The sequence below is a fragment of the Pagrus pagrus genome (genome assembly GCF_965226575.1).
Source record: "Pagrus pagrus genome assembly, chromosome: 10".
Lineage (NCBI taxonomy): Eukaryota > Metazoa > Chordata > Actinopteri > Spariformes > Sparidae > Pagrus > Pagrus pagrus.
Window position 1 is genome coordinate 27,409,774 of NC_140194.1, and position 25,015 is coordinate 27,434,788.

Below are 25,015 nucleotides of genomic sequence, written 5' to 3' on the forward strand. Positions count from 1 at the left end.
TACAGTGCATTAAACTCCATTCATTCAGCTAAGATGAAGCAGGTGCTAAAAAAAGTAAAGTGCAGTAACCAATGATGAGTTTCATAATTGTTTTATAATATTTATTATAGCTTTTGATTAAGTTATAAATCTAAAAAATGTCAGAAAATACAGAGAAAATGTCTTTTAAAGCCATCTACCTGCTTCTGCTGTCCATCCATCCGTTTGTCTCTATCCAGACCATCTACATAGTTGCCCTCCTCTGCAATCTGTATGTCACTCCGTCCAGCTGTCTATTCACTGAGGTGTTTGTACATCTGCCTCCCTTCACAGTATGTACACCTTTATTTTAAAGGTCTTTTCTTTTGTCTGTCTTCCCACACAGCCACGTGGAGACACCAGAGTTGGGCAGGGACACCGGGATCCATGGCCCGGAACCAGCTAGAGCCGCTGCCAGCTTGGGTTGACAACGTGTTCCCACAGTCGGGACACTGTGGCACCGATGGGCCAAAGGAAAGTATGGGGGAGGAAAAGGAGATGACTGTACATAGCTACAGCTGAGGTGTCACTGACAAAGCAGGACCGCCCAGCCAACATACAAGCAATAAGATAAATGAATCTTGTAACAAAATCATGGACTCAGATAATGTGTAAGTTCTTAATTTGTTGTTAATTTGTCACCAAACACTGCACAAAATACAGACATAACCATGTCTTTATTTAGAATATGTGGGATTGAAAGTGTGCATTTAACTATATGAATTTGCAAAACTGCATCCCAACATTTAAAGTCACAGAACATTGCTGACAGCAAAGCACAAAAGCGGTAAATAATGAAGGATGTCATGCAAGACATTATGAAGCCTAACTATTATTGCTGACTGATTTCTAACATCCAGGGTACAAGAGCCCGCTGGCTCAGGTGTTAGAGAAACTAGTCCCATTCTCACAGAGATCTCTGTTAAAGCCTCCCAGTCCCCATTATTACACACTCCATCTGCATAAAAACCGCATCTGTGTGTCCCTTCAGACTCTTCAGACACGTTAAGGTCCTTAATGTAATCTTAGTGGACAGCTCTCTGAAATGAATTCTACATGTTACCGCAGCAGAGGAAGTGGAAACACACCTGGAGGCTATTTTTCATTCTCCTTTCTCATGTTCAAATGTTTAATTCTTTTGACTTAATGAAAACAAATACCAGCAAAGAGATTGGCCTGTGATTAGCTTAATCCATCTTTTAATGACTCCAAGAAAAGATCAGTGGATTAAGAGAGGCTATGGACTTCAAAAATATGTTAACGCAGGAGCAAGTTCAAACCTGGGCTGTAAAACACAAACAAAATGCAAACAACACAAGACAGTAATAAAGTAAGGAACAAGCTCCCAGTGGTTTGAGCTTTAATCAAGGTTTGTCCTGCAGCCTCAGCCTGCAATATTACTATGTAAGGCTGGATTCATCCGGATGAAAACAGTATTTCCAAATGTTCCAGGCTAGTTCTGAAGTATTCCCCTTAAAATTTGAATAAACAAAATCTCATAACAAGACTAAAAGCCTCCAGTCACAGTGGTGTTTGACCTAATGCTAATGTCCCCAGTCAAAGTTGCTGACAATGACTAGCATTCTGAATTTTAAGAGGTATATCTTTCTGATTTCTGATTCTGATAATTTTACAAGCAAGAAACGATTACTTGATTACATGAAAATCTATCTACCTTAGTAGTTGGTTGATTGTTTGAGTCAAGCTAAAATTGTTTCTTTCATGGGCTCATGCGATAATTTGCTGCCCTCCCTGTTCTACATCAAGCCAAGTGGCTGATCAATTCATTGAAAAATAAATGTGCAATTTAATCGATAATGACAATAATTATCAGGTGCAGCCCTACAACGTTCACCATCTTAGTTTAGCGCATCAGCATGCCAACATGTGGTAATTACCAATAAAATCAAACTGTATCTGATGCTAATGGAGAGAACTCTAGTTTTCTTTTTTGCTTTTTTTTTTATCAAAGTATTGGACAATTGCACTGATTGAAAAGTGTGAGGATTGCCAAAGTTAACTACCATCCATCCTAAGGGAAACATGAGTGTTTGTATCAAACATCATGGCAATCAATTCAAAGTTGTCGAGACATTTCACAAATGTCCAATATTAACATTTTGGTTCCACTATAGAAAAAGACATCCCATTGTCATGAGGATACACTGAACCACGAATGTTTGGACAAAATGTTTTGCTTATCCAACCCACAGAGGTTGATATATTCCATCTTATAAGTTAAATCTTCGATCTGCTTGTGGTACTAGACTAAAAGTCTATGGATCAACACAGTCATTGGGATTCACCCTCTGGGCACCATGGATATAAGTGCCAAATTCCATGGCAATCCATTCATTATATGTTATGTCTGCAACAAAGAGGTGGACAAACAGGCTGAGAGGCCGACCAACACTTCCATGCTGCGAGTTTGACCAATAAAAAAGGATTACTCTGAATTAGTCCGTATTGCATCTTTGCATCTACTACTTTAAATGCAGAACAGTTCCTCACAACAAAATGTTAACACATGGGGCATATTTCTTCCAAAAAGTCCACAACAGCAAATGTACAGTGAATGAAAAGTAAATCACTGTTAGACAGAAAGTGTTATGTGGTCATTTTCCTACAGTAGGGAGGGAAAAGATTTATCTCCACTGATATGTTGTTTGATTCCTCCTTATTTCTTTCTGCGGTTGGGTCAGTGATTGATGACACCTTCAGGAGAGCAGCCGGCCAGCCACCAGATGTGTGCCAAAGAAGGAAAGAGCGACGTCCAACCGCAAACTTTCACAGCAGAGTACATTAAGGCCAACATCAGAGGGGCGCACAAATACCCTGAATTCAGAGCAAAAACCCACATGGGAAGCTACAGCCATTCCTTCACTATTTGTCCTGTATTCACTAAACAGCAAAGAAAAACACCATCCTCTGCCCGTGTGCTTTCCCTCCCGTTACTGACCACCCCTCCCTTCACCATGCCACAAAAAACCAACACCCTGCAGGATGTGTGGTTTCTGGGCCTTTGATAGGGTTAAGCCAGCAGGGCTGCTGGAGGGACCGAGGAGGAACAACCCTACTATTCAGGACTAGGCCTGTAATTCCAGAGGCAAAGATATGTGCTGCAGGCCCAATGGGGAGATACAAGGAGCAAGAGAAACAGAGAAAGGATGCAGAAATGGTAAGAGGCTGGTTATTAGTTTGAAAAGTGTTGGGGAAGAGGCCAGAGGACAGAAAGCTCTAGTAAATTCTCAGACTACAAAGAACTGAGTAGCACAGTTTTTTGGAGGCTGAATATATTTTTCTGACAAGAGAAATGTTACAGAAAGATCAACACCAAAGTGACCTGTCCCATATTTATCTCATTTAAACTGATTAAAAATAAACTAAAATTGGTCTAGGGCAGAAATACATCTGAAGACACTTCATTGTACAATCTGTACAACAATAAAGACAATGCAAATAGACTAAAATATCATGCCGAAAAGTTTTAAATGGACAGAAAGTTTCAGTGATGGGAAAGAATTCAACAGAAAGTCAGTATGCACATGTCAATGTACAGTCCACAACAAACAGAGTCTTTCTCAACTGTACATAAACACTTCCATCTGTTTCTCTCTTTTCAATTAATCTGTAAATCTGAGGATTGCTTTAGTAGATTTTCTTCCTCATCCTACTTATCTCGCAATTCAGAACAAAATTTTGGGAAAAAATGTCCCCAAATTCAATTTGAGCTATACATTTTGTAAATGAAACACAGAGATGGACCCTGTGACGACTTTCAAAACTTGTAATTAGCTCCAGGCTCCTATTCAGATCTTCTTGGGACAAGTTTAAAGAGACAATGCTACTTTCAAGGTCGGAGAAGATGGATAAGACGCCTTATCTGCAAAGGAGCAGCTGGCTGAGACAAAGCACAGCCGAAAGTTTGTGCTGTCACGCACACACTATGCACACATCATGCCCAGATACACATGCTCTTTCAGCCTTTCTAAAAGTACTTTTACAAACCCCACTGTTTCTACACACAGGCAGTATTGATTACGAGGGTAATGCCTTTAAATTAAACTCTAAGTAGCACACAGCGTCCTTGTGTGGTAGCCTTGTGAGTGTTAATAGGATGCATTAATGTTTGTTTAGTGATGCGTCGTGTCTGTATGCCATTTGTCAGTCTTCTTCTCTGTCTGTCTAGTCCTGTTTGTCATCTTTTCAATCATTCCAAGTGAATAAATTATTGGACATTTGAAAAGAAAAATGTGCAGGTCGTGAGTTACATGAACAGCAAATACATGTATTCATTAATCACATATTGATATCAGTCCATTTATGTGTTAACTGTGTCAAAATACCGCAGGAAAAAAAACAGTATAATGGCCTCAACTGACTCTGGGAAAACACAGTTGGACATGGAAAGCAGCCAAAATTAAGTAAACTGTTGGCCGTGTAACTGTATTTTATAGGTAGCTGACCATAAAGAGCATTTCAAAGAGATCACATAAAAATAAAACCTTAAACTGCTACTAGCTCTGTTTCTAGCTATTAGTGGTAGCATGGACGGGGGGGGGACACTCCCACATTTACAACTTAAGGCATTGATCCTCCTATTTTAAACTTTTCTGTAGTGGTGATGGGCTGAAAACTTTGTAAAAATAAGCAGAGACTTCCCCCAAACTCCTCTGAGGAAAAACAGTTCATCTTTCTCCCACCTGGTGCTCAGAGTTGTGACAGCTGAAATAATCCACTCATGGAGACGGCTTCAGCCTCATGTAAATATATTCACTTTGGGGAATGTGGCGTCTGATCTCTGGCAGGATGGGTAGAGTGATACAAGAGCTGTCTTTCAACTCTGCTAAAACATCCAGTCTTCATTAAACTGCTCAGAGTGTTTGAGATATCGGAGTGAGAACTAATTCTGATATTGAGATTATAATGAAGCAAACTCTCACATGTCAGTATTGTGAAATGTACTAATTAAATCTCAACAGTGTCTCAAAGTTAGAATCTGTCTGCCTTAAAATGTCCACAGTGCTGATGAAACACCTCAGTCAGCATCAGAATATTCAACACTCTATTTGCTAAATGTCCTGGTTATTAACACCTGATGAGCACAACCTGAGAACCATAAGAAACAAGCTCAACTGACTGAGGTACTTAGCTAATAAACTATTTCTACATTGGTTCCCAGTTACATGGTCATCTCTGTGGACAGTGGATGACATCACCTCAGTGGGACATCAGGATCAGAGTAGATTACACACCTGACATATCTGGACAGCTGGTATCCCATGAGGAGAATGGGAGAGCCGGAGCAAATTGAGTCAAATAAAGTCTGCCTCCTAAGTTCTCTGATTGGCTGACTGCCACACTTACTAGCATGCATAGCGATGACATTGTACCTCACTTTGACTAAAAGGGGGAAATTATACTACACACTGTGATTATTATAACTGCCATGCAAGAAATTAGTTTGCTCTAGTTGAATTTGCTTGTGGACATCAGAAATCACAATCTTGTAATTGCAGTCATGATTCACAATCTTACAATGTGCTTTTTTCTCAAGGTTGAAATGCTCTGTGGATTACCAGACTTTAAATAGTCAATGAATTTCTTTGCATTTGATTTCAAACAAGCAGTATTGATGAGGAGCACAGCCTGTTGAGCTGAGTCTTATCTACATCACAGCTACATGTTGTCAGCGTTGTATGCGGCAAACCACCTTCAAATGTCCCGACAGATAATGATTTGATTTCAGCACATCTTGAGAAGAGTGTCAAGATCGAGCGGCTGCTCCATCCAAACTAAACGAGGCCTGATCTCAAACTAACAACACTCATATAATGACCTCTACACATTATGACATTGTGTTTTGACAACTCAACCCTCTCTGAATGTCAGAAAAGGAGCATCCATATGACTTTGGCCTTCAGTGTGGATGGTCACAGGCTGGGGATTGAGGGCACAGGGGTTGAGGCTATAAGAGGGGCCGGTTGGGGGTTAGAGTAATGAGGTGCATGGATGGGTGAGCTAAAGCTGGGATTGAGGATTGAGGGTAGAGAATTAAGGGCAGGTGGAGGATAGTGGGTGGGGTGACTTTGCCTTAGAGCTGGGGGTTTAAGATGGGTGAAGAATCATTGCACATACGCAAGAGGAAAGGTCTCCCCCGACACTGAATCCACTTGTGCATAGAACCAAATCTGATTAACCGATAATGATATCATGGACAAACTGATCCATAACACTTGCTCACAAGAAAATGTACAGATAATTTGTTTATCTTAAAAGGCACTGTAATTAGCCCAGTATGTTGACATTAAATGAAAAAAATATATTTTTTGCTCACAGACATTAGTGGAGGGTCTTTTCCTACAGCCACACGAAAATGCCACTGAAATTTTGCCAAGAGCCAAACTTCAAAGCAAAAGCATAATCTAAAATCAAAGAGATATAATTATGCTGATATGATACACTTCAGAGCTTCAACCAAATATGCACACATGCATTTTTAATGGCTGTTTAAGGGCTGTGAATGAATCATCAAAACCCCAAGAAAGAGGGGCCATCTGATACGCCTACAATCATTATCATTCAAGTTTCATACGTTCTAAGAATCGAACAAAAATACTTAGCAGAGCCCCATGTTTCTGGAGCTGAGACTAACCAAACTGATAGCTCAAAGCAAACTTTAAAGGAGAGGGGGAAATTAATGCTGTACCGGAGGATTTAAATTTTTTTTGCTCTCCGTCTGATGCAACAACATCTGTAAGGCCAAAGCCGCACTGCAAGGGCATAATAATGAGGCTGCCGTGATCGAGACAGTTCACTGCAGTGCAGTTGAATTTGGTGGTTTGAACTGAAGCACAGATAAATATTTGCTCTACGTTCCTCTTCTCAAACTTCAAGATCAACCGTAGAGATTCTCACCTGACAAAGGACTCTAAAGTAGATGGGGAGCTTAAACAGGCAGGATAATTATACGCTTATGTCAGATTAAAGACAACATACTGAAAACACACAAGCAACGGAGTAAATTTCTCATGAGAAACTCTTAGTTGTACCAACATAAAATAAAAACAGAGGTTTAGTTTTTTACCCCCGAAACCTTAATTTGCACAAACAAGCTCCTTGTGCAGAAGGAGTGGCTGAAACCAGTCCCAAATACCTTTTTACCGTATGGTTGATCATACATTTTTTGATTTTAGTGAAATGTCTCAACAACAATTGAATGTTATTAATAAAGTCAAAGCTCACATTTTTATAAACAAATACCTAAAAAAAATGAATTACATTCCTATCAGTGTTTAGTGCTAATCACGCGCACAGTGGCAAAAGCATGCTGACGTTAGCATTTAGCTCAAAGCATCACCATGTTTACTTACAGCCTCACAGAGCTGCTAACATGGCTGTAAATGCTTATCTAACTCAAAGCTACAATATATAGGCCTTGCTGTTTTTTTCTGGGACACAGGAAAATCTTGACAAATATAATGATGTAGCAAAAATCAAAAGAATGAATGAACAAAGCTGATGTTTAGACATGTTTTTGTCTGCAATATGTTGAGCTTTGCTTTTCTTTTGTTTCTATGTTAAGCCATTGTCAATGTTTCTAAAACTACTTGGCTATTTTCCAGGCCCGAGTTTTTGACAAGTCTGATGTTACTGAGAGCCTGTTAAAATATTACAGGGAGATTTGTGCATGCACGTACACAAGATCACACAAATCCTTTATTTTACTGTTTATTTTTCTTTTAATCCAGTTATTTTCTGAACATTATAGGCATATGTGTGGGTTTTTTCTGGGCACAACTTTGCTGAAAAAGACATGGCTTTAGTTCAAATCACATTCCAATCTTTCCCATCACTCAGGTTTCATACTGAGCGCCCTAACCCTGTCCTGCCCTGCAGCCTGAGGCCCAATCAGTCCCCTTGTCACAGGCCCAGTCACAGCCAGCAGGGATTGATTTCTCACAAAGCATCTGCAGTGAAACCAAGCCGTGGAGAATGAGGAAGTCCACACTGACACCCACAGCCCCCTTCCTCACAGGGCACCAGAGGCCAAGACAGGATAACATGATCAGCTCACACACACACACACACACACACACACACACACACACACACACACACACACACACACACACACACACACACACACACACACACACACACACACACACACACACACACACACACACACACACACACACACACACACACACACACACACACACACACACACACACACACACAAGAGAATGAGGAGGCTTCACAAGGACCTAATTCCAGATAATTATAGTGGAAGCCAATATAGAGGAAGCGACAAAGAGTTACGTGCTGTTATCTCCTCCGACCTACCCTCCAGGAGGCTTTAACTGCCAATCCTATCCCACTTTTCTAAGTACCAGTGGCCGAGTCTGAGAGCAAGCTCTCAGTCTGGCTCTCAGGCGCTGAGATGACTTGTCTTCCCATGAAAAAATGTCTGTCAGAGTATCTCAAATTAAAGCCTTTGTCATCATCCCTGCGTGAACACAAACTTGACAAGACTGGACAGGTGAAACTGGATGCCAGTTTTGCCTGCGGCGAGCAACACCACACAGATCCACCCAATGCTTTCGGATTACCACATGAGATCTGAGCCGAGCACAGCCACAGAATGTGATCGACCTTAGGGCAGCTGCTCAGAGTGCGGGAGCGAGGGACAAAGAGGGAGCAAGAAGAAAAGAACAGACAGATCAGCTTTCACTGCTCTTTGTTTCTCTATACTATAGCGAGCAAGACTGGAGCTTTCTCTTTTCTGTCTCCCACAGAGCCGGGAGATAGAGGCCATCCTTTCTGCATGTGTGCGAGACCACAGTCCAGTCATGCATGTGCCACACACCCAGCCAGGTTGCCATGCATCACGCCCCTGTGACACGCCATTAACCAGGACAAATCACAGAACCCCAGGGGAGACGGTAGCTTCCTCCACACTGCCTGATTAAAAAGTAAGATATATGAGGCTACAATGTCTGTGTCCATGCGAGGCAGCTGACTGTGCAAGTGTATGCAGACACATACAAGCACACACACACAAAGCGTGCAGATATTTTTGAATTGTTCTAAACAATCTTACTCTCCCTGTTATAATGGTGCTTCAGCAATTTCTGTCATCTTGGAGCAGATCACAATCTATAATTGAGGAGATAAAAAGTATCCTCACTACTATTTTCTTCATGACCATTTGTGTCACACAGGCTGTGCTCTACTTACAGCTATGACAAAAGGGGCAGACCAAGAGAGCATCCTCACGCTCGATCTATTTCCAGACCAGTATGATCTAAAAAACTAACTTTGCGGTTCATGCCACTCCTATTTAACTATAATAAAATGGGCTGTCAGTAGTCTGCAGGGACTTCTTGCAGAGAGCAATGTGCTCAAATTCAGCCTAACCTAAAAAAAAGAAAAATCTACCAGAAAGAGAAATGACCAGACAAAGATTTTGGTGAACTGAACTGAAGCTATTTGCAATGCTACTAAGCTCTGCCAGGCAGGTTCTTTCACAGGTTTTACTCATACAAACAGTAAAAACAATTGGTAGATGGAAATGTGGTAGAAGAAGCTTTAAATTACACTGTAAGGCTAAAGACCAGTCTCTCACTCCTCTGTCAAAAAGCACCAACAGCCAACAAAGGAACTTTTCCAATCGCACAGAAATCATTAGAAACTCAGGAACTTTACCTTCCTTTTAAATGGAGTAACCAAACTACATTTCGTTTCGGATCACACTGGCATCAGACAGGAGATGGACTGATGATCACTGACAGTAAAAGCAATGTTAATTCATAACTGTTTGACTACTAGTCTAAAGAAATAGAGAGGGTATTTGCGAACGAGATAAGAGCATGCACGAACTGAAGAGAGGGAGCAGTGATCTAGAGAGCTAGTGTGGACAAAAGACACAAAACTTGATTTGCCAATTGTTTCCGCTCAGTACATTCATCCAAAAATCAAGGTTATAAATACAATGAATGAACAACCCAATCATTACTAGTTGCTTTGCAGTTAAGTTGCATTTAAAGAATACATCTTTAACTGAAAAACTGTTAACAAATTCTTCATTTGAATGACTAACGAGCCGCCATGATCCCTGCAGTCAGTACAACAGACACACTCATCTAATTGTACAGAGTTGGCACCGTATTGCGAGGATTCAGGTCAAGGAGCAGAGGTCACTGGTTTGGTGATCAGAGGGTCAAGTTGTCCTGGAAAGAGGGCTGCCAGCAGGGGGTTCAGGGAGAGGACAGAGACAAAGGACTCGACAGACTGACACTGAACAGCAAATACATGTCAGTAGTTAACTTTTACCATTAATTCGTCTGCTGTGTGTAGTAGTGTAAATGTTCTAGAAATAGTTGATGACTCAGTTGGATTATTTTCTTTCATCTGACTGTAAACCATAGGCAAGAAAAGGAGGAGAACTCAGCTACTTCATCTATTGCATAATAACCACATGACATGACGTCTCATGACAATAACATCATTGTGTTATTTAAGGAAAATGCTGACCAACGTCGCGTAGCAGCTAGTTTCAAGGAATGTAAAGGCTTCACAAATGCTTTAAAGGATAAAAGAACTATAAATAAATAAACTCCCCTTTTAGCTTATTTTACTATTGAACATTAGCTGTCAGTCAAAGTCTTTGAAGCTTAGAAACTGAGCGAGTCCAATGGGATACGACACAGCCAAAGAAGGGCTGTGACTTTCTCCATGTGTGACCACTGGTCGTGGGACACAATGAGCAGTGGTGGAGCATGGCTGACAGATCTTTATCCGTAAATGGCTCCTTTTTTTTATTTCTAAGCACCCCACATATCCGTGGCTTGAACCACAACTATGGCTCCAGTTTCCATCTTGGGGGAGGGTGGAGGAGGGTTCAGGCCAGAACACACAAGACCTGCCTGGGGCTGCTCCGACACCAGCCACGGCTGCACACTCAGCTCGGGCCTCCTTCTGCTGCAACCCACAATGAGCCTTTATAGTGAGACTGATAAGCCCAAGAACTGAGACCATGGGAAACTCTTTCCAGCCCCAACCATTAAAAACAGACTGAGTGCATTGAGTGAACCAGAGACAGAGGGAGAAGTGACCACATAAAACAGTGTAGACATTTCGGGGTGTCCACAGCAGTTAGACTGCATTATATTTTCAAATAAAAGACTTCTTTGCTTTAAGCTATAATCAATCAAGCTTACAGAGACAAAGGGTATGAAGCCTTTAGTCGGAGTTGCATTGACCGCTTCTTTTTATAACGCTATTTCCCCCTCAAACTTCTCCTCAAGGCGGCAGCCCAACATGGCAGCCATGCCTCAAGGGGTGGTCTTTGGCTAGCTGCCCTCAGGTCATGAGGCCAAGGTAGAAGAAAGGAAAAGGGGGGAGGGGATCAGGAGGAGTCGCGTGATCAGTAAATTAAACTTCTGTTCATCACTGTTAAGGGTGGATGGGAAAGACAGTGTACGCCAGAGGGTTTATGTCCTATAAGACATAATGTTTTGGTGAAGGAGTTGGATTCTTGACATCAGGGGCTCATAACTTTGGTTCAGAATAGGATTACTTCTACAGAGCATTTCTCCAATATGAACTTATGTTGCAGAAACACTAGAAGATTAGACAAAATTGCAAACCATTACATATTGCCCAAGGCCCAGGATCAGATAATGTGCTTTAGCTATTACCAAGAGAGGATACATCTTTTGGTTATTAAATCAGGCATTTCTTATCATTTTGGGTTTGGACTGTTTACGTCTCACTGCTCTAACGAAGTTAAAATATTGCAAAGAGGAAGAACCATGTCTCATTTTAGACAGAAGGATGGAACCAGTGAAATCACAATATTCAACTGATCTACAGGTGGCAGTAATGCAACATGGTGCGCAGAAAAGACAGAGAAGAAGATGACTACTCCTCTTATGACACATCAGTAGTGGATCTGATGACGATTGACTAATGATGAGTTTACATCACCTGGAAATGGAGCACTTCACAAAGCGTGACAGCTTGTGTTACAGAGTTATAGGAAAAAAGTGTTCACCTATCCGTGAGGCATGATTATGGATCACTGCTTTTCTTGCTATGACCCACCCTACTCTGCCTCTGGTAAGCTTAACCTGATATTTTTACCCTAACCCAAACATAGCCAACAACGGCAACCAATCACAGGGAGAGTAGGGCAGGTTTTAGCAAGAAAAGCAATGTAATCTATTCATGAATCCAAAGTAAATGTAGCCAGGAGCAGTCACATACGGAGTTATGGTAACATCTTGAGCGTAGTGAGGCTTTGCCAGGGAAAGTCTAGGGGTAGGAGAAAAAAAATATTCTCAGATTCACTGCCATTCTCTCCTGAAAGGTTATGTCTCGATGCAAAAAAAGTAAATAATTGAACAATTTAAAACCCAATTCTCGACATTACGATTGCCTGTAACAATTCCGCAAGACCAGGCTATACTTAAATTTCAGCTGTATAAACTGCATGGTAAAATGTAACAGACGTAAAACATGTTTGTCACTGCGTCAAGTATACGTTCCTCACAGCTGAATTGGATCAATTTGGATGGTGAAATGCAATGGAAGTAAAAGGTGCGCAAGATGTTTACATTCTAAGCAGGTTACTTCTTGAGCTTTGGTGGGGAAGGCCGAGCATTAGCAAAAATAATAGAAGTAAATTCATCTGTTCATTTAAATTATAGATACTCTATACAAATACTCCATGATTTTAAAAGTAGCAAGTTGTCACACAGTAAGAAGAAAATCTAATCATGTATGGACATTGTTTTATAAAAGGCATCATAACCCTTTTAAATCAGTATCAAACTAAATCGGTCGGTCCCCACTCCCCAGACATTCCCACACCTATATGAGACCCTATAAAGCTTAGTTTCAGTTTATAGAGGGTTGATAGGCTAGGGTACCTGAGCCAAGTACCAAGCCACAGCTTGTCAACAGATTGTCATGGTCAGTAAAAGCTTTGACACAGAAAAGAAGAAGCCAAAGTAGCAGATGTCACATTGTTTAAGTGAACACAGGAAATAAAGACCAACAAGAGACTTCACTTGTAGCATGTTTGCACTCATCTTGAAAAGCTTTCGCCACCGCTAAACACATAAACGGCTTACATTTCGGAAGATGAATCGGCTGAACACACACACAGACGCAGATTAAAACAAGTCAAGCAAGGCAGAGCTTACGACCTCCGCCTTCACTTATTCCTGCCTGACCTCGTACTGTTCCTTCCCATCCCCCAATCTCCTTCGCCCTAATCCAGCCCTACTGGGTGGCAGACAGCAGAATGGCCTGATGGTCAAACTGTGTCTGTCTGCCTTCCTGTCTGTCCATCTGCTGGGCCCCAGCAGTGGTTCAAAGGAATTAAAGTTGTCTAGAAAGTTGCCAAAAAATCTCTCCAAACCCCACTTCAACTCTCTCTTTTATTGCACTTTCCCCCATCAGTTTAATTCCTCTGTTTCACTTTCTCTAAGCGTGGTCCAATTCCATTAACACCCTGTACCTCCTATCAGCTAATGCAGTACAGCTACACACCGAATCTCATCCAGCTCATTACCAGCACTCCAGTCCCACACAGGGATTCTTCTCTATGCCCCAATACCACCAACAGAGAAGGGGGGACAAGCAGCATGGTTCGACTCGATCCGTTCTTGGAATAAATTGAATTTACCAGTGTTGGCTACAACTGGAGACAATACACCAGACTTCGTGTTCTGTCATTATTTGCAACAGTGACACTTCAATTGTTCGTTTTAGAGATGCAGGGGCATGGATATGGTTTGGTTTGCATGTTGGGGGCAGAGTCGCAGGTCAGGGGGGGCTGAACTAATGTTCCGGTGGCCTTTATGGCTACAATGAAAAGCACAGCAGGGAAAGTGTAGCCTTGCTTGAGCTCAGCAGAGTTTATTAAAACTGCAAAAAGGGTGCGTGGCCACAGATGGTGCTGTCAATAACCGTTCACCCACCCATGCAAACGCAAGCTCATGCACAAAAGACACACCAATGCCACACCCAATGCCATACCACTGGGTGGAAACACACACACACAGTTATGGAGGGTAAACAGATGGTAAGTGTTTGGATGGATGTGTGATGTTGTGGAGAAGTGTTCCAGGGGGCGATTCCATTAGTCTTTCAACCTCTAAACTCCATCAACACCTCTGAGAAGCTGTTAGGATGGTGCTAAAGTATTAGCTACAACTTAACTACTGTGTGTAAAATAGCAAAAACTGCTCACTGAAGCAGCGAATTGAAACTATTTAGATTCATTGAAGGCCAGAAAATGTGCAGAAATTTTTTGACACTCGACGCATCAGTGTGCCTAACTTTTTTAACTTAGGTGCACCCAATAATCCATAAAATATTAATTTCTTTTCACGTTATGTACACAATTGTTAACAGGAGTAAAAGGTGCAAATACATGATTTTCTTCATTTAAATCACATGTAACAAGGAACTGCAATAACCTCACTCGATTAAAAAAATAAACTACTTAATTTCAGGTGCACTGGTGCAACCAATGAAGATGTTTAATTACACTGCATTTGTGACCAAAATAGTCACACCCTGGAGCCCTGAGAGCCTTGTGTATTTGTATAGTCCAGCATCAAATGCAACATTTCAATAGTTTTAAGGAGCCTATAATGGCAAGTGTTCCTGAGTTGCCATTCACTCTCAGGTATCCTATTTTTTTTTTTCGATTTCTGGATGACTTCATGTGCAGAAGAGAAGCATTACATCTCATGGCTCCAGCATGGTGTTAATGGGTCAAAATTTGACCCGCGCAAGAGGTCAGGTTTTAGCGAACAGCTGGCTTCAGATCCACTCACGCTCCCAAACTCACAATTGACAGTATTTACTACTCAAGAAAGGGCAAAAGTGGCGTAAGGACACAGGCATCTGACAGCTGTTCTAATATTCATAATCACTGAATTTCAGAGTGTACCCATTCATAAAAATGGAACCTAAGCAAGGAGTATTGTAAAGCATCAGTTAGTAATCAACCATTGGTTCATCATTCTATCAGTCATGGGAAAAAAAAATTATTGATAAGTTAAAAAGCTGGTTGAAGCTAAACATGAAATTTGAGGAGACAAATTTGGACTCATACTGTATTGTTACTGATCATTAATATGATATCATTCAAGAGGTAATCTGTGGTAAATGTTGAGATATTGCTCCTAAAAACTTTTGATGTGAAATGGCTATTGGCTGTTGTTTGTATAAAATACTGACTGTTAAGGACAGTGATCAACACATACTGTGCAAGTTCATCCTCTGCCACATACTAGGACAACAACAACTCCCACTATTACTAATGTAAATATGCTAATGGTTTTAACCACAAAACAAATCCTATTAATTTGAAAGATTATACCACCTCTGAGCAGTTTCCTACCTCTAATCCCCCTACATACAAACATGGGCAGACCTCTCTCTTTGAGTATGCAGAGGACCAGGGCTCTGATTTCAAACAGCAGAGAAGGCAGGTCAAAGGGGGCGGCCTTTATGATGATGTGGGAGAGGACCCCTGACAGGGGCTCAAGGGGTCCTGCCATCAGAGTCACGACCCTTGGGCCACAAACAGCAAGCCACGCTCTGACATCAGACCAACACTTTGCCCAAGAGAAGACACGGCAGTGTTGCTACACTTCACAGAATCAGAGGCCCACAGAGAATGCCAAAGTACCCACAACCTTTCCTTAGCCCATTTAAATCGACTGCAACCGATGTGCGCTGTAAAGCACAAACAAATTCCACTGTCTTAACCCAATCTTCTTAATGTTTTTGTTTTTCCAAAACAAGCTGAGTCTTGATGCAGATGCCAATGTTGGCAATTAGCAAAAATTTAATCCCCATGCTGCAGAGCTTTTTCAATAAAAGGCTAATTTCCTTGAATTGCCTAAATGACATCCATTTTCATTTCGTCTGTGGGAGGGTTAAAAAGAAAGGCTGGTGGAGGCTACTTAAGATGTGAATGTCAGCTGAATGACAAGTCGGGCCTGAGAACAGTACTGTCAGCCTTCGTAGGGAGGCTTTCAGATGGACAGTCACCATAAAAAACTACACTGAGTACATACTGACTTGAATAACAATGCCACTCAGCACACCGCTGAAAAATACTGGAGCTTAAATCTTTGCATATAAAAATGATTCTAAGGGAAAAAAAGGGAATTGTTGGTGTGAATCTGCATGGCTGCTGGCTAACTGGATAACAGCAGACCACCACGTGCATGTCATTTGTTAAAATTGGGACAGAGAGCTTCAGGCTACAAATCAATGTGGTTATGTAAGATGAGGCAAAAGTTGCCACCAGATATCTGTCGGGCTATTGTGAGAATTAAAACAATATTTTAGAGAGTGATACAGAGAGGATGCAGACCAACAAGATCAAACATTGGCTCCGGCTGTTTTCTGAGCTGTTTGTTGATCTACTTCTTGAGTAATCAATGTCTGTTCACGAGAATCTGCCTCTGGCGATCACAGCTCCACTGCAGATGTGATCCCACTCATTATCACGGCAAACTCTTAACTCATAAAACGCTTTACAGCTGCAAAATCAGGGGCTGCTCTAAAACTGAATACTTAATGTTGACCGAATGCATTTTCTTCCACTCCTGACTACTCATATCCTAATGAGCCTGGCAGCTATTATTCCTAAACAAACAGTGGGCTGCATTTGCAGGAGTCATCTGACCTACTAAAGACTCTCATTGTCATGCCTTACAACAAGCATAAACATATTAGAAGAGACGGAACAGTGTGTCTGAATATGCTGGCCGTGAAAATATGTAGCATGAAATCCCTCCATGGTTTATTACAGAGAGTGGAATTTATAAAAAAGAAAGAATGTGATATATTGTCAGTATCCTCTTTGCCTAAAAATAAACTGATGAACGATAAGAAATAAACTCTCAAATTAAATACTCGCAGGGCATTTGCAATGCAAAATGAACCAGTACTTTATGCAAATAGCTCGGCAGTACCTGTGATGTGGAATATATTTACAATGCATGACAGGCCTCAGTGCATTACCCTCACAAATGAATTCTGCATCTTCAACAAAACAAAACACCTTAACATCGATTTATTCCATCTCTGGTGGTCCTATTTGGCAACAGCTATTCACAGCAGCATCAGGTTGTTGTTATTACCCCGCTGGGTTCTGCATGACAAATGAGAGGCTTCGTCATCTCTTGTTCAGCATCCCCTATGACTGTGCATCATCCTCTGTTATAGGCTGAAAGCCCTTAGTCATTCTTGCAAGGAGAATAAAGGGTGCTGAGCATTCCTCGCAAATGAGGGCTTGTGCCCAACCTCATGCAATCTTTTAATTCCTCAAGCAGCAGTGGTCCCCTCTCTACTCTGCCCCCCTCTGAAGCCACCCCCCCTAACCTCCCTTCTTTTTCTGGATTTAAGGTTGGATACAGGGAAGTGAATAGGTGGTATTTGAGCATGCTAAAGGCGCTGAGGAACAGAGCAGGCTGGCTGGGGGCCAAATCCCCATGGTTACCCTGGAGCAGCAACTGCCTCTTTCCTGTGCTGGTCTGTCTGGGAATAAACTACCTCTGCTCTGCATGCACAGAGGGGCTTGAAGGAGACAGAAGAGACCAGATAAGTTAGGGTGGTATCATTATGGTGCCTTGCACACCTTTAAATCACCCAACTAAATCAGGGCAAAAAGCAGTTTTATGCTTTAGACCGAGTGTGTGGGCTTGTGACAATAAGCCAATAGTGAGTAAGGACCCAAGCCTGGGCAACCGGCTCCTCTGAGGTGCAACATACTGAATTTGTTATACAGGTGTGCTGCCTGAACTTGTGCTCCTCTTCAGGTGCATTATCATGCTCTAATGCTGTAGGAACAATGTGGTGACTACAAAGTCTCACACCACTTCTGCATGGTGAGAACATCTCAGTCACTTGCCTGGATAGTAACAGGTTGTTGAACACTTCAACATGATAAAATGCACCAGACCAAGAACAAGTAAAACAGTAACGTGTTTTAGCAGATACAAGTTGCAGACTACTTCATAGGTCACCTGCTGTGAAAGATAGTGATCTCCTCTTTGGGCCAGCAGTGAATCTGCTGAGCACTTTCATTGGCTTTCACATGCAAAACTACAAAATAAAAGCCCCTCCGGACCTCAGCTACCAATCTTTTATTTTGCTAATTTAGCTGACCCTCTTGTAATGCTTACATAAATACCATTACATTTTGCTAGGCCTGTGAGTCATTTTACTGAAATTAAAGATAAATGGAGAATTAACACCGACAGGAGGTCATATTTCACCAACTTTTTTCTCATTCACCACACCACACCACATCACTGGCTATCATACAGGTTGTGATGAACTAACGTTAGCCTGCTCCCAATTAATCCTCCAGCGGCTCCAACAGGCACATTTCCCGGCGAAACATTCCCTCTCCCTTACCTTTCACTTGGCTCTCGTACTCCGCGATGATTTCTTTATCCTTTTTGAACCTCGGCGTAGACATTTTCCGTCTTCTCGTGTCCGAAGCTTATTGTAAACTTCTTGTAAAAACTGTTAGTCAAGAAGCGGGATCCTAAAGCAGCCGACGCATCCCACACAGGGCGAGAAAATGAACGCGAGAGAAGGAGAAGAAGAAGGAGAAGCTCGAGACAAAATGACACTTTGAAAGGATTTCAGTCAAAAGAGGAAAAGGTTTAGCTCTTCATGGTTCCCCTTCCTCTCTGGATAAGCGGTGGATACACAGCAGAGCCAATGCGCAATCCTGCTCCCACCAATGAATCCAGTCAAGTAGCAGAGTAGTCCGCGCGGCGCAACAGCGCTGCTGCCACCACAGAAGAAGAAGAGGAAAAAAACAATCACGCAAGTTTCAGGGTCTCCTGAACAACAACAACCCGTGCGGAGGGCTTCAAAGTCCGCCCGAATCGTGAGTGTGTGCCTCTGTGTTGTTTTTTTTTGGTAGTGCTTTCCAGTTTGGGACCCGCGCGCACACACACACACACACACACACACACTCACACACACATACATACACTCTTCCCCCCTGCTCGCTCTCCCTCGACGGTTTCTCCCTCCAACTCCCAGCAGGCTCAGAGGCAGACAGGGCAGGCCGACTGCAGCACACAGCAGCTGGAGCCAGGCAGGGAGAGGAGAGGGAGGGATCTACACACACACGCACACACACACAGCTAGCGGACACCAGTGGACCGACACTCCCAGATCTGAAGGCTTTCTTTTATTTGTCCATAGTTGTCAGCTTTTGGAAGTAAATACAACATCCAACGTCAGTAATTGCATCTGCAATTTATACGTAATGGTTTTCCCATAACCAGTATAAGTGTTTTCAACTTTTCACTATAGAAGCATTCCAACTAAATTATCATAAAAACACTAAGACATGGGTTTCGCAGTAACATTCAAAAGAAAGATCCCATAGATCTGTTTCAAATATACAGGAATCCAGTGCTGTGCAAGGTGGAATACCAGGTATATATAGAGGCCCACAGCTGCTTTGGTCCCATAAAAGGTGCAGTTAAATGGCACTCAGGGGCCCCACATTGCCTAGCTTCACCCATGCACTCTTATAGGCTACAGCTATTAAAGGTGTCTGTCCCTAAAAGTGATGTATAACACATATTTGTAAAGAAGCTATTTGTTGAATATTTCAAAAAGACTGTAAATACATGAATTGTCTGAGAAGTTTAAAGCCCCCAGAAGAACTTAAGATACTACCACGCTTTTGCCCCATTACTTGATCTGTATTGATGTGATAAGGTCAAAAGTTTAACTTTTTCCCGACATTTTTGCCAAACTACAACAAGCCTACCTCAGAGGTATGATCACTACATACATTGAAAAGTAACTGGTACACAGCGCCATCTGCAGAGCAAATAAAGGCACATCCACTTAACTTCTCTTCAGTTTATTTTATTGCACTTTCTTACAAAATCCATGCAGCACAGCACAGAAATAAATATAACAAAGAATAGATGGTTTTCTCATTACGTTGTTTTTTTAATTATTTTTTGGGCTTTTTCATGCCTTCATTAGACAGGACAGCTTAGGAGAGAAATGACAGGAAATGGGATGAGGGGGGGGGGGATGACATGCAGCAAGAGGCCACAGGTCTGACTCGAACCCGATGACACAGCCGCCGCACGTGGGGCACCGTTCCGCCAAGCGAGCCACCGGGCGCCCTTGTTGTTATGTTTCGAAGAGAAAAGCGACTCATGCCACAGCAACAACAACCATTTTCAAGCTGCTCACAATACAAAACAGCTCTATGTTCCACTTTCAAACAAGGCCTAAATCACATTATTGTCGCATTCTACACTTACTGTTTAGGGTTTCCTAAAAATCACAATACTAAGAGCATACAAACAAAGATATAAAACAGAGTTGAAATAATATGAGGACTATAAAATGCAAAGGCAATTTATTATTTCTAAAACACCTGGACATTCCACCATTGTAAACATTAAGATGATAAATATATATCAATTAATTCTTGATGGCAGCTTTAACACTTTACTAAACATATAAACTGTTTTAAAACAACCTGCACAGGAATATTACACTGAACATAATCATGTTCACTTCACCAGTAGTGTGTCACATTTCTCCACAAACCACAAAATAAATAAAATCAATATTGAACAACTACCCCTGTTTATCTTTTAAAGTTTTGTTAATGAAGCACCACGGTCAGACGCTTTTGAAGAAAGTCTCCTCGATGACCTCTGTGAACCTTTCCTTCATCTGCTGACGGAAGCTGGCGTACCACTCCAGCAGCCTCCTCCTCCTGTCCACCCTCTGCTCCTGGCTCATCCCTCTCTCCCTCTCCAAGATGGACGGCAGTTCTTTCCAGTCACTGATGAAGATGAAGGGCGCACCTGCAGCTTTGAGCAGACGTAGCGGGGAACTGGGCCCAGCCGCACAGGTCCCAGGTGTCAGTACATCCTCCACCACGGGCACTGAACCGTAAGAGCAGGCCTCATAGATGCGGTAACACTCCGTGTTGATCCCAACCGGGCAGAGAGTGAGCTCGCTCTGGGCCAAAGCTGTCTGATAGCGTCTCAGACTCTCTGATGTCTCCTGAGGGAGCCACCTGAGGCAAGGAGGACAAAAGGCTGTGATAAATATATGCTAGATATATTCCAGTACTGTTTCAATGAGACAGTTCATGTCGTAGATATCTCACCTCAACTCCATTTATAATTCAATAAATAAAAAAACAGAAATTCCTCATTTAAAATAGCCAAACACACTAAGTTGAATATAAGAGCAAGGGTCCCTTCGCTGACAACATTATCATTTGTGATATAACTGTGATTGCTGTACTGCCAACTGTATATACTGTACATCAGGATACAAATACCTTAACAGGAGACATCCCCGAACTGCATAACAGTATTTACAACATACAGGAGTTTAACATGGTCAAAGGGAATAAACAATGAAAGCTTTCTGTGTTAGTAGCATCACAAAAAAACTGCTTACATTTAAATACAACTAAGAACTGAGTTATTTATTCAATGATTATTGCTTGGTATTTCATGCTATTTTCATATAATTGGTTACTATACATATAGTTCAGATTTTTCAAGTTTTTCAAGTCATCATGTAATCATTCCTCCTGTCCATAGTGGTTGTAAAGAGATCCCCTCCTAACACAATTACAATGTAAATGATGGGGAACAAAATCCGAAATCCTCATCCTGTGCAGAAATTGCATCCTTAAGTTCAGGTGAAGCTTATACGAGGCAGACTGACTTCGAAAGCGAGAAAGTACTTTTTTTTTTTTTCAAAAGTTACAGTCTTTTTCGTTCAAAATCTTTCTTTTTTGTGTTACTGTCCCTCCACTGAAGCTCAGCGAAGTAACACAACCTGTCAGTGTCTGTCAGTCATGTCAGTCCCTGAAATGTAATCTAAGTACTTCAGTTTCACCACAAGACCTTGGAAATCATTTGAAAGACCTTGATGTCTCAGTAAGTTTTTGAGAACTCCAACTCCAATTCATTAACCTTAATAAATTATCGCTGACGTTAAAATAAAAGCTACAATAGGAAGGTCAGAGTGAGAAGGTCCTGATATTAATATTCTCAATATCTAATTTTATGTTACAAATCAAGGCATTCACTAAAACAAAATATGAATGTTTCACTCTTATATATAAGAGCTTGGCAACCACATATTAACTTACTTCTCCCTGGCGGCGGTGATGCATTCCTTATCCAGGCCAGATTGCTTCAGCACCTGCATGAGAGTTTCTCTGGAGGAATTTTTGTAAACAGTTCCTAGGAAATTGCAGAGGTATGGTCTGTTGGAGGTGATTAGTTGGGCATTAGGCCTGATCATAGGAAACTGCCTGTATCTGCACAGAGATGGGCAAAACAGAACAACATGTTAGACAGTGCTATTCAAAAACAACCTGCTAACAGTTCAATGTACTGCTACTGAGCACTAATGACGCACACAAACACACACACACACACACACACACACACACAAATGTAGGACTACTAAGAAAAGACATACGTGGCAACACCGAGAGGCCACTGGAAGACATCCTTGTCGTTGACCCACGGGCTGTCGTACACTAGAAACATCAGATCCACAAAGCCACCATTTCTCTTCAAGTATGGGCTGATCCAATTGTTGTTGCAATGCTCATTGCCCAGCAGGACCACTGCCACGTGTGACACTGTGTGGGACTGCACCATAGCTTGAACATGTTCCAGCCACCGTGTGGAGTAAGACACCTTCTGCTGCTCCCGGCCGTTCAGAACCAGAATCAGACTGTTCATGTCCTGAGGGACATGACCCTGGACCACAGCTGGACCTGTATAGAAACTAAAGATAGAGAGGCAAGAAGAGGGGCTATTATACGGTAAGGTGTACTTCATCGACTCCAAAAACTCAACTATAAGGTTGGATTTGGCAGTTTGTAAGAGCTCCCTCTTTGAATTGTTACCTGAAATCAATCTTTCCTGACTGCAGCTCTCCCTCTCTCCATTGTGCGACCTTGTCAGTCGGATTAAGGGGTCCCTCTAAAATATGTTCCCAAAGGTAAAGCCCTGAGGAGAAAAGAGTGGTTCAATGCAATTCACAACGGGAGTTAAAATGTCAACATGTGCAGTGCCATTATGTTGTACTACTGCCAGGCTTTTACAGCTGAGGATACACCACTTAAATATAATTTTTGTCTTTATCCATGAATGTGGGCACTCGATGTAATATAGGCTATACGTATATACAGTATATGCAGTTATTTAGCCCCACTTTCATTGATGACTCAGGAAATATGGAAGTATGTAAAAAAATATCTAGGCAGCAATGGGAAAGGAAACGAAATCTAAAGCTTAGCATAATTGTTTTTTACTATGAAATGTTCACATTTGAAGCCTTATTTATTATTCACTATAATAAATAGAATGATGTAATTTTCTCAAAGGGACCATTCCAGTTGTATTCCCTGTCTAAGAAAGGGAACACTTATATCAAATAAGAAAATATATATGAGTTAACCCATCAAAACAAATTTGAGATACTATTTCATATTTGGTGTTTGGTGTTGTTTCTAATATTTGCTCTTTAAAATCTGGTGGATTTTATTTGATTTACATTCTGTGATACACCAAGATAAATAATCTACGACTAAGTCTACTTTATTTATGGACAATAAAACTTGATTCTAGACATTAACACCCACTAATTAACAATTCATAAACTTGTATTGGTGTAGAAAGTGTAATCTTATTTATTTAATACATTTCCTCAATATATTTAATTGTGAACTTAATGCATTTCAATTATTACTGTATATTATTTTTAATGCATATTCATTTTCACCATGCACATCCATCAAATCATCCAATCTCTGTGAGGTTAAATGATGCATGTCCACATCAGGTTTGTAGTTTATTACAAAGCTTTTACATACTGTTCAGTTGTATTCATAATTTTCACACTCGGACTGTACTGTTCGTTTCTAATATTATATTGTTTCTGTATTTGCTGCACCTCAGCTTCAGTGAGGAACATTCTTTTTCTTCAATTGTATAAATCTATCAGAAATTATATTCTATTATATTTTAATCATCTGAACTCAGAAAAAATTACTACACTAAACTGATACTTTGGCCATGTGCCAGAGTATCAATCAAGTCATCAATCAGAAGACTAGTAACAGCATTTTCTAATTCGATCTTATTCAATATATTAAGCCCCTTATGAGAAAACATTTTTCTGTACTTGTGATAGCACACAGAAATATATTGTCACTTTGAGGTCATAGTATTGTCCTTTTATGCCAAAATCACAATAACTACCTTCTCTTTAGGCTGTGACAAATTAATGACAGCTCGTAATATCATGACTTACCTACGGCAGCTTTACCCCAGATTTGCACCTTGTATCTTTTGGGTTTGTTCTTGTCAATTCGAGACAGGTGCTGTTTGAAAGCCTCTCTCTTTTTGTTCAGAGCAGAGTTGTACTCCACTTGCTCATCCTCCCACGGATTCCAATCATCGGCTAGAAATGGAGCAGCACCGCCATCTCTCACACCACCTGCAAACACATCACACCATTCCCATTCAGTTTACGGGCAGGGGTTGCCTTAACATTATTAAAAAAAGTCCTTAACTGTAAATTTATGGAAATTTTAGGCAGCTTATCTGCAATAGAGGTTTTACAACGGTGGTGTTAAGCGTAAAATTACCCGAGGGTGCTCCGGTCTCTTTCTTCACTACCCTGTGAACACGGGATATTACTTTGGTGCTGAAGAAAACATTGTATGCAGCGTAAAGTGAAAATGCCACATACGCGAAAATAATTAAAAGAAATAGCTTTCTTTTTGGTATTTTCATTTTTCTTTCCTTTTTTCTCTCAGGTTACCATTGTGCAGCTCGTCTCCAGATTTTATGGGAGGACCCTTGTTTACATCACGAGGACCCCTGAATACTGCCCACTTTGAGAA

General features: G+C 41.3%; 2 protein-coding genes across 10 annotated transcripts in view; both read right to left on the bottom strand.

The window, feature by feature from the left end:
• Positions 1–19,171, bottom strand: part of srgap1a (SLIT-ROBO Rho GTPase activating protein 1a) — an 85,843-nt gene extending 66,672 nt beyond the window's left edge. For 3 of the 9 annotated variants that reach the window (XM_084364833.1, XM_084364832.1, XM_084364837.1), the window contains exon 1: positions 18,481–19,169. In XM_084364833.1, the coding sequence (XP_084220959.1) occupies positions 18,481–18,544 (64 nt within the window). In that variant the 5' untranslated portion in view covers positions 18,545–19,169. Of the gene's footprint in view, positions 1–18,480 lie in introns of all 9 variants that reach the window. The other 6 variants (XM_084364829.1, XM_084364836.1, XM_084364835.1 and 3 more) reach the window with 4 other exon arrangements.
• Positions 19,172–19,944: 773 nt separating this feature from the next.
• On the bottom strand, positions 19,945–24,971 carry rxylt1 (ribitol xylosyltransferase 1). Its single transcript, XM_084364842.1, has 6 exons — positions 24,758–24,971; positions 24,421–24,606; positions 23,012–23,114; positions 22,576–22,890; positions 22,241–22,411; positions 19,945–21,145 (listed from the first exon to the last, which is right to left on the bottom strand). The coding sequence occupies exons 1-6, from the start codon at positions 24,903–24,905 to the stop codon at positions 20,743–20,745; spliced, it is 1,326 nt and encodes a 441-aa protein (XP_084220968.1). The 5' UTR covers positions 24,906–24,971; the 3' UTR covers positions 19,945–20,742.
• Positions 24,972–25,015: the final 44 nt, after the last annotated feature.

Excerpts from the sequence above, each read along its gene's own strand:
- rxylt1 (XM_084364842.1), bottom strand. The coding sequence starts at position 24,905 with ATGAAAATACCAAAAAGAAAGCTATTTCTTTTAATTATTTTCGCGTAT. Across the intron at positions 23,115-24,420 it reads CTGGGGTAAAGCTGCCGTAG|GGCTTTACCTTTGGGAACAT; the intron begins GTAAGTCATGAT and ends TTTTCTCCTCAG. Across the intron at positions 22,412-22,575 it reads TGGCCTCTCGGTGTTGCCAC|ATACAGGCAGTTTCCTATGA; the intron begins GTATGTCTTTTC and ends ATCTCTGTGCAG.